The sequence below is a fragment of the Pongo abelii genome, chromosome 20 (genome assembly GCF_028885655.2).
Source record: "Pongo abelii isolate AG06213 chromosome 20, NHGRI_mPonAbe1-v2.0_pri, whole genome shotgun sequence".
NCBI lineage: Eukaryota > Metazoa > Chordata > Mammalia > Primates > Hominidae > Pongo > Pongo abelii.
In genome coordinates, this window is record NC_072005.2 from 1,201,680 (window position 1) to 1,211,267 (window position 9,588).

A 9,588-nucleotide genomic window follows, 5' to 3' on the forward strand; every position below is an offset into this window, starting at 1 on the left:
AGCAACCCCGAGGGCTTCAGGGCAGAGGCCGAGTGGCGAGCTGGGCCTATCCCTTGGTGGGTCTTGGGATGCTGTGACTTTTAGGACGTGGTCACCACCAGTTTTCTCGGGGAATGTGGGCTCCAGGCTTTTCTCATCTCAAGACCTTTAATCATATCTTTTGCCATGGAAGGTGACATACATATCCCCAGGTTCTGGGGATTAGGACAGGGGCATCTTTGGGAAGTGATACTCTGTCACTGTGGCAGGGAAGGCGAGACTTAAAAAGGGCTGGGCGCGGTGGCTCACGACTGTAATCCCAGCACTTTGGGAGGCCGAGGCGGGTGGATCACCTGAGGTCGGGAGTTCGAGACCAGCCTGACCAACATGGAGAAACCCCGTCTCTACTAAAAATACAAAAATTAACCGGGTGCGGTGGTGTGTATCTGTAATCCCAGCTACTTGGGAGGCTGAGGCAGAAGAATCGCTTGAACCTGGGATGCTGAGCTTGCAGTGAGCCGAGATTGCGCCACTGCACTCCAGCCTGGGCAACAAGAACGAAACTCTGTCTCAAAAAGCAAAATAAGAAAAAAAAAAAAGGACCGTGAAGTCCCAAACTGGAAGCCTACAGCATGCCAGGTGTGAGATTGTGCAGGCGACAGCCAGAACCTCCCCGCCCCAGTTCATATTTTGGGGACAGGGAAGGTTTGACTTAGTTTGGAGAGAGCCAAGAAAAGGGGTACCCCCAACATCCCTGTGCAGTGCAGTTTCCTCACTGAGACAGTACCCCTCAACGCCTCAGCCCAGGAAGCCAGCTCCATTCCCTGCTGTCAGAGCCTTCCCCCATGTCCTCAGGAGCTGCTGCCCCAGTTCCCAGGAGGGCCAGGCGGGGGCAGCTGTCTCTCCATACCACAGGTCGTCATGGTGTTGAGTGTCAGCCCCTCCCATTACATTAGCTCCCCCAGCCAAGGAGCAGCACTCACAAAATCAGCTTTCCAGCCAGGATGCTATCTGCTGCAGGAAAATGGGCAACATGGATGGTCCCGACACACAGGTCCTGTGCTCTTCAGGACGGAGACTCAGCCCTCCCTGAGTACAGTGTAATTGGCTTCCCTTGGGACTGTGGGGATGGCTGGGGAGAGCTCAGCTCCCTGGACAGTGCCACAGCTAAGCTCGGGTTCCCAGTGGTTTTGTGCTTTTTTTTTGAGGAGTCGTCTCTGTCGCCCAGGCTGGAGTGCAGTGGTGCGATCTCAGCTCACTGCAACCTCTGCCTCCCGGGTTCAAGCGATTCTCCTGCCTCAGCCTCCCAAGGAGCTGGGATTACAGGCATGCCACCACCACGCCTGGCTAATTTTTTGTATTTTTAGTAGAGTTGGGGTTGGTCAGATTGGTCTTGAACTCTTGACCTCGGGTGATACGCCCGCCTCAGCCTCCCAAAGTGCTGGAATTAAAAGCATAAGCCACCACGCCCAGCCAGGTGCCACATCGTAGTTAATAGTCACCTTCAACTTTATACTTAATTCCAGTAAGATATAGAAACGTCACTCCTAGGCCAGGCGCGGTGGCTCACGCCTGTAATCCCAGCACTTTGGGAGGCCAAAGCGGGTGGATCACCTGAGGTCAGGAGTTCAAGACCAACATGGCCTGGCCAACATGGAGAAATCCTGTCTCTACTAAAAATACAAAATTAGCCGGGCATGGTGACAGGTGCCTGTAATCCCAGCTACTTGGGAGGCTGAGGCAGGAGAATCGCTTGAACCCGGGAGGCAGAGGTTTCAGTGAGCCGAGATTACGCCACTGCACTCCAGCCGGGGCAACAAGAGTCAAACTCTGTCTCAAAAAAAAAAAAAAGTCACTCCTACATAGTTCTAGTTACTCCTCTTCCTTTTTGAGCTATCCTTATTATTCATATTACATTTACATATCTTAACAAACCCAGTGATATTCCTAACTTTATTTTTGAGACAGAGTCTTGCTCTGTCGCCCAGGCTGGCGTGCCGTTGGCGCGATCACGGCTCACTGCAGCCTTGACCTGGGCTCAAGGCTCAGCCCCACGAGTAGCTGGGAATTTTTGTATTTTTTATTCTTTTATGTCCGTGTGTACACAAATTTTTGTATTTTTTTGTAGAGAGGCAGTCTCACTATGTTGCCCTTACTAACTTTATATACCAAATTTTATCTGTTAAAGCCTGAATGGTTCTTTCAGCGAGGCCCTATCCCTGCTCCAGCATCTGTAATGAGCTCCTGTCTTCCTCCCACACTGGGACCTGAACCGCCAAACCGCACCTACGAGCAAAGAGTAGGCGCTCCATAAATACTTGTTGAGGTGGGTGCCATCGTGTAGATGACGGAGCACGAACCCGAGGCTCAGACAGAGACGGCGACTTGTCCAAAGTCCCACTCCGTGGAGGAAGCGGCTCTGCAGACCTCAGGCGGCGGCTGCTCTAATACCCGCAGCCTGTGTTTTGCCCTCCAGACGGCAGAGGGCGCGTGTTCGCCGCCGGGAAAGCGGAAGCGCGTGTGCGCGCACGGTCGAGGGGGCGGGACACGCGGTCAGTCTCGCGATAACTGCGCAGGCGCGGACTAGAGCGCTCTTTCCTGAGGATCCGGCAAGATGGTGAGTGTTGCAAGTTGGCGCGTCTCTGCTGGGCCTATCCGGCTCCATCCAACCTGTGACCGTCTCGCGGGGGCCGCAGTTCGGCTCTGCGGCTACGGCGGCTTGATCCCGACCCTGCAGGCGGCTGGATGTTGGGGCGAGGGGCGGACCTGGTGGGTGTCGGGACGACGCGGGGCCGGGAAGGCCTGTCCGGGCCTTCATGTCCGGGTCCCCCTAACCCGGAGCCGCGCGTGATCCCCGGGGACGGGTCGATGCGGTGTGTCCCTGTCGGGCTTCTGTCCCCGGCGGCGCCGCGCGTCTTCCGCGGTGTCCTCGGGCCCGGTGGCCCCGGGAGGTGGGTGTCGGGATCCCGCTGACGCCCGACCCGCGCCCGCGCAGGCAGAAGTAGAGCAGAAGAAGAAGCGGACCTTCCGCAAGTTCACCTACCGCGGCGTGGACCTGGACCAGCTGCTGGACATGTCCTAGTAAGGGCGGCCGGCGGGGGTCGCGGGCAGGGGCTGGGCCAGCGGTGGGGCTTGTCCGGGTGAGAGCGGCGGGGCGAGGGTCCTGCGGCGGTGGGCGAGCACAGTTTCCGCGCGGGTTTGGGACTGAGTGTGGTCTTGCGCCCAGAAAACTCTCCAGAGACGTTGAGGTTTTTGCTTATTTTCAACCTGCCCCCCGTTGTTAAGTTTTCCGCGGCGTAGTTGGAAGGTGTAGCCACTGTCTGTAGCCCACGTGACTTAGAATAAAGGGGCAGCGTTAGACTCCTTAGATTCTAAGCGCGGTGGCAGTCGCTGGGTCCTTTCCAGGCAGGGTGGTGGTGGGCATCTGGCTTGCGCTTTTGTTTTTTAATTTTTTATTATTTTGAGACGGAGTCTCATCCTGTCGCCCAGGCTGGAGTGCAATGGCTGCGTCTCAGCTCACTGCAGCCTCCGACTCCCGGGTTCAATTGATTCTCTTGCCTCAGCCTCTCGAGTAGCTGGGATTAGAGGGGCCCACCACCACGTCCGGCTAATTTTTGTATTTTTAGTAGAGACGAGTTTCAGTGTTGACCAGGCTGGTGTCAAACTCCTGACCTCAGGTGATCCACCTTCCTCGGCCTCCCAAAGTGCTGGGATTATAGGCGTGAACCACCGCGCCCGGCCTTGGTTTTTAATTATTTGTAGAAACAGGGTTTCTGTATGTCGTCCAGGTTGGTCTTGAACTCCTGGGCTCAAGCGACCCTCCCGCCTCAGCCTCCCGAAGTGCTGGGATCACAGGCGGGAGCCACCGCGCCCTCCCTGCCTTCCCCTGCGTTTTTAGAGGCCTTTGGCCCGAGCTGTACGCTGCAGCACCTTGTCTGAGGCTGTGGTCTCCGGGCCGCTTGTTCTCTCTGCATCTCTGCAGTCACACGGTGGCTCTTGCATCTGAGGGGTGAGTCGCGCATATCTGGCGGGGGTGCCAGAGGGACTTGGCGTGTTCATTATAGTCACTGCAGTGGACAGTGACAAGTCCAGTGCGGCTGTGTCCCTGGGGAGAACCAAGCCTTAGTTCTCTGTCCCCCGGAGTGCGTAGGGTCTCCCCAGGCCGGGCCGCTCACGAAGCAGCCTGGTGCATCCTCCCCAGCGAGCAGCTGATGCAGCTGTACAGTGCGCGCCAGCGGCGGCGGCTGAACCGGGGCCTGCGGCGGAAGCAGCACTCCCTGCTGAAGCGCCTGCGCAAGGCCAAGAAGGAGGCGCCGCCCATGGAGAAGCCGGAAGTGGTGAAGACGCACCTGCGGGACATGATCATCCTGCCCGAGATGGTGGGCAGCATGGTGGGCGTCTACAACGGCAAGACCTTCAACCAGGTGGAGATCAAGGTGCGTGCGGCCGTCCCTGCCGGCTGGGGTGGGCTGGGGTCGCCTGATGCGGGCGGGATCAGCTGACACCCAGCTTTGCTCTTGGTCTCCCGCAGCCCGAGATGATCGGCCACTACCTGGGCGAGTTCTCCATCACCTACAAGCCCGTAAAGCACGGCCGGCCCGGCATCGGGGCCACTCACTCCTCCCGCTTCATCCCTCTCAAGTAGTGGCTCAGCTAATAAAGGTGCACATGACTCCAGTCCTTTGCGCAGCTTGTTCTTCCCGGTGTCCCGGGCTCTGGGAGGGGCCTGGGCCTGCTTCAGGTTCGTGGTGTGAGGAGGTTCAGGTTGGACGTTCGGGGGTGTGTGGTAGTGTTGTGTGGATGGTCTCTTGGTGTCCAAGACTGACAGCTGTGCGGGCCCCGTCCCAACTCGGCCGCCCCTGCTCCAGTCTACAGGGACAGCTGTGGAGCTGGGTGCCCCACGTAGAGGGGGCTACTCCTGGGCTAAGTGCAGCCCCTCCTCAAGCCCTCACCTGGCCTGGGCTCTCTTTTCTGGCTTCCTTCATTTCCTGTGGAGGGTTCCCGCAGGAAGTGAAGCAGTAGCAGGAACCTTTGGGCCACCTGAGCCTCTCCCTTCTATTCTCATCGCTTCTTGGCTTCTTAGAAGCTCCTGACTCTCCTCCTGACACCACGCTGCTGGCATCTCCTCTCCCAGCAGGCTCCATGGCTGCAGCGCCAGCCCCATCCGCCCAGCCTGGGGCTTCATGTCCAGGACAGAGCTGTGTCCCGTGGCTAGGCTGCACCATCCATGGCCTGGCCAGCTTTGTCTCCTTTGCACAGAATGCTTGAAAGAACAGGACAAAGTGGCTGTGCCTGTGTGGGGGGGGGCACCGTCCAGCCCTCTGTGGCCTCTCTGATGGCCGTACGTGGGTTGGAGAACATCGTGAGAACTAACCCCGTTCAATGCTGGAGTCACCCTCAGCCCAGAAGGTGGTAACTTTGCTCACTAAGCACCCAGCACAGCGGCCCAGGGATGGGGGGGGGGGGGGCCCTCCCTTTGGGCCGTGGACAGGAGGGTGAGAGCTCAGCCAGGCAGGTGGGGGCAAGGGAGATGTGAGGAGCCCCACCTTCACCCTCAAATGCCCCACAGCAGCTTCCTGTGGGCCCTCTTCTATAATGTGTCTCCACTTTTTTTTTTTTTTCAATTTGTTGCCCAGCCAGAGTGCAGTGGTGTGATCATGGCTTACTGCAGCCTAAATCTCATGGGCTCAAGTGATCTTCCCACTGCCTCCCAAAGTGCTGGGATCACAGGCATGAGAGACTGCACCTGGCTGTATCTTCATATTTAAACATGATTTGCAGCCAGGCACGGTGGTTCACGCCTGTAATCCCAGCACTTTGCGAGGCCAAGATGGGTGGATCACCTGAGGTCAGGAGTTCGAGACCAGCGTGACCAACATGGTAAAACCTTGTCTCTACTGAAAATACAAAAAAATTAGCCTAACTGGGCATGGTGGCATGCGGCTATAATCTCAGCTACTTGAGAGGCTGAAGCAGGAGAGTCACTTGAACCCAGGAGGCGGAAGTCGCACTCTAGCCCGGGCGACAAGAGCTAGACTCTGCCTTAAAAAAAAAAAAAAAAAAAACATGATTTGCTTGTGTTCTTACCTCTCGATTTGGAATCAAGTTACATTACGGACAAAGTGTGGGTCCATGTTTTTCTCTCTGATTGGGAAAAGGCGGGTTGGACAGAGGAAGGACGGCCCAGGGTTATAAGCTCGGCTCCAGTACAGCCCCCCAGGCAGCATGAGTCGGTGGGACTGGACCTGCCTGGCTGGTGTCCAGAGGGGCCCGCAGCCGGTGGGACAGTGCTGCACTTGGCCGTGCCTCTCAAGCCCTCCACTTTACCGGGTGCCCTGGCCAACCCTGCTAGAAAGTAAGACCAGGGAGGCCACTGAGGGCCTGGACCTGGCTGGGTAGTCAGAAGTGGGGCGAGTCTTGGCTGGCAGCCCCTGAGATATGTAGAATATTTGAAAATTCGCCTGTGGGCTGACCTGAACCCACTGGGCTTGAAACCAGCGGTCCAAAGTTTGGAGTGTGGTCTTAAGGAGGCCACTACTACTTCTGCTGCCCTCATTCCCACACCTTGCCTAGTTCACAAGACAGGAGGAGAGAAAATGCGAAAAGTTGGAAAAAAATGCAAAAGTAAGATAAATAGCCAGACAACCTTGGCACCACCACCCGGCCCTAGGAGTTAAAAAAAAAGTAATGATATCAACCCCTGACCTAAACTACTTGTGTTATCTGTAAATTCCAGACACTGTATGAAAAAGCATTGTAAAACTTTCTGTTGTTAGCTGATGCATGCAGCCCCCAGTCACGTTTCCCACGCTTGCTTGATGTATCACGACCCTTTCACGTGGACCCCTTAAAGTTGTAAGCCTTTAAAAAGGCCAAGAATTTCTTTTTCGGAGAACTCGGCTGTTAAGATGCGAGTCTGCCGACGCTGCCGGCCGAATAAAAACCTCTTCCTTCTTTAATCCAATGTCTGAGGAGTTTTGTCTGCGGCTCGTCCTGCTACAGTCTGGCTGCTAGGTGGCCGCCGGAGGTCTCTGGGCAGCACTGGCCAGGTTCACTTCAGCGTGAACAGCAGAAGCTTGTACGGGACCCAGCTTCAAAGGCCCACCCCGGGTCCAGCTCAAGGAGAGGGAGGGAAGGCGTGTGTAGGCAGGGTTCATTGTAGTCTCGGTTGTCAGCATTCAGAATTCTTTTTTTTTTTTGTCTTTTTATTTTTTGAGACAGAGTCTCGCTCTGTCGCCCAGGTTGGAGTTCAGTGGCACGATCTTGGCTCACTGCAGCTTCCACCTCCCAGGTTAAAGCAATTCTCCTGCCTCAGCCTCCCGAGTAGCTGGAATTACAGAAGCACGCCACCACACCTGGTTAATTTTTGTATTTTTAGTCGAGACAGGATTTCACCATGTTGGCCAGGCTGGTCTCCAATTCCCAACCTCAGGCGATCCGCCTTCCTCGGCCTCTGAAAGTGCTGCACTCCAGCCTGGGCGACAGAGACTCCGTCTCAAAAAAAAAAAAAAAAAAAAATTGCTGAGGTGTTAGGTGCTTTTCACCTCAGATAAGCAAAGTGGGAAATTAGTGGATGCCCTGCTGAAACAGCTTTATCTGCAACATGGTTTTCAACCCTGAGCATTAGAAATAAAAAGTGCTAGTGGTGCACCGTGGTGCACACTTGAAGTCTTTACCGAGACCCCGTCTAAAAAAAAAACAAATGGAGCCGGGCGCCGTGGCTCACTCCTGTAATCCCAGCACTTTGGGAGGCCGAGGTGGGCGGATCACGAGGCCAGGAGATCAAGACCATCCTGGCTAACACGGTGAAACCCCATCTCTACTAAAAATACAAAAAAATTAGCCGGGTGTGGTGGTGGGCGCCTGTAGTCCCAGCTACTGGGGAGGCTGAGGCAGGAGAATGGTGTGAACCCGGGAGGCGGAGCTTGCAGTGAGCCGAGATCGCGTCACTGCACTCCAGCCTAGGGGACAGAGCGAGACTCCGTCTCAAAAAAAGAAAAAGATAAATGGAAATGACAGAGCTTTTGAGCTACCAGGTCCATCTGCAGAGCAAATGACACAGAGATGTGTGGGGCCGTGCCCATCATGAGGCAGCTAGCTGGGAACAAGCCCCAGGGCCCCTCCCTGAGGAAAGCGTAATGGGAGTGGGTGCTGGGCCTCACTTTGCTTTTGCAGAGCTTTACTGGCACCCAGCTGTGCCCATTCATACATGTATTACTTCTGCCAGGCAGACACTGAAAATTTACTGTCTGGACCTTTACGGGAAGTTTCCTGTCCATAAAAGCCCTCCCTGCACACGCCCCTACTGGCCAGCACGTGGTTGCTAATGGGTGCTTCCCTTGGTTTTCTGCAGTTGGAATCCAGCATGTGTGATCAGGGAAAATATGTATTAGTATTTAAAGCAAAAAGATACCCCCAGTTCAGAGAGACACATGTCTTGGTGGCCAGGTGGTGCCCTAGGTCCACAAGAATTTGGGGGGTGTCCAGGAGGTGGGGTGGGAGCCTCTAACTAGCACTAGGGCCCCACTCCCAACTCAAGGCCCAGGTTCTGTCTTTAGGCCTCTCTGGCCACATCCGCACTTCTCTTTTTTTTTTTTTTTTTCTGAGACGGAGTCTGGCTCTGCTGCCCAGGCTGGAGTGCAATGGCAGAATCTCAGCTCATTGCAACCTCCGCCTCCTGGGTTCAAGCGATTCTGCTCAGCCTCCCGAGTAGCTGAGACTACAGGCATGCGCCACGACGCCGGTTAATTTTTTGTATTTTTAGTATAGACGGGGTTTCGCCATGTTAGCCAGGCTGGTCTCGAACTCCTGACCTCAAGTGATCCACCCGCTTCGGCCTCCCAAAGTGCTGGGATTACTGGCGGGAGCCACCGTGCCCGGCCCCACGCTTCTGTTTCTACCCTCTGGTCCCACACCCCGCTCCAGAATCTGCGTGGACTCTCCAGACCTGCCCGGCCCCATCCGTGCCGTCTCAGACAGGCAGCTCCGTCCTCATCAGGCTCAGGTCTGGCCCCGGCGCTGAGGGTCAGCTGCCTTCAGGCCTTGTCCTGGTTTCCGCGGCTTCTCACATCCCCGCGGCCTCCCGCCTGGACGGCAGTTTACACTGAACTCGGCGCCCTCCCCTGACTTCTGAAGGAGGAGTCCTGGGTGGCCCCGAAGCCTCCCCCGCAGCCGCACAGCTCCGTCCCCGCTCCAGGGTTCAGCTGAGGCACCTGCTGGAGGCGGCCTGTCCCGGCCGCCCCGCTAAAGCGGCGCCCCTTTCTCCGGCCGCTCGTTCTTTGGTTTCCAGGGACTTAGCACCATTCATAACACCCCCCTCAGCCCCCATCCTGCCCGGGCCGCATCTTCCACCCCATCATCCAGCCCTCGACCGGCGCAGCCGCCTCCGCCCTCCTCTCCCGGCACCGCCCACGGCCCGTTCTCCCCGCAGCCGCCAGCGGGCGCCCGCGAGCCTGGAGCCGGGCGCGGCCCTGCTCTGCCCACAGCCCGCGGTGGCTCCCACCTCCCGCAGGGCCTGCGCGACCTGCCCCGGGGCCTCCCCGCCCTCACTGCCCTCGCGGGCTGCACTCTCCCCCAACACTCCCCAGGAGCTCCCCATGCCCTGCCCTC

At 56.9% G+C, this 9,588-nt stretch overlaps 1 protein-coding gene across 2 annotated transcripts; it reads left to right on the forward strand.

Annotated features, from left to right (window-relative positions):
- The first annotated feature begins 2,565 nt into the window (after window positions 1–2,565).
- RPS15 (ribosomal protein S15) lies at window positions 2,566–4,656 on the forward strand. Of its 2 annotated transcripts, none has more exons than XM_009252537.4 (4): window positions 2,566–2,748; window positions 2,975–3,060; window positions 4,181–4,415; window positions 4,511–4,656. In XM_009252537.4, the coding sequence occupies exons 1-4, from the start codon at window positions 2,725–2,727 to the stop codon at window positions 4,622–4,624; spliced, it is 459 nt and encodes a 152-aa protein (XP_009250812.1). In that variant the 5' UTR covers window positions 2,566–2,724; the 3' UTR covers window positions 4,625–4,656.
- Window positions 4,657–9,588: the final 4,932 nt, after the last annotated feature.

What these genes read in the sequence shown, in the direction of transcription:
- RPS15 (XM_009252537.4), top strand. Translation starts at nt 2,725, where the DNA reads ATGTTGGGGCGAGGGGCGGACCTG. An exon ending in TGGGGCGAGGGGCGGACCTG is followed by an intron (nt 2,749 to 2,974) that starts GTGGGTGTCGGG and finishes GCGCCCGCGCAG; the next exon opens with GCAGAAGTAGAGCAGAAGAA. An exon ending in CAGCTGCTGGACATGTCCTA is followed by an intron (nt 3,061 to 4,180) that starts GTAAGGGCGGCC and finishes CATCCTCCCCAG; the next exon opens with CGAGCAGCTGATGCAGCTGT.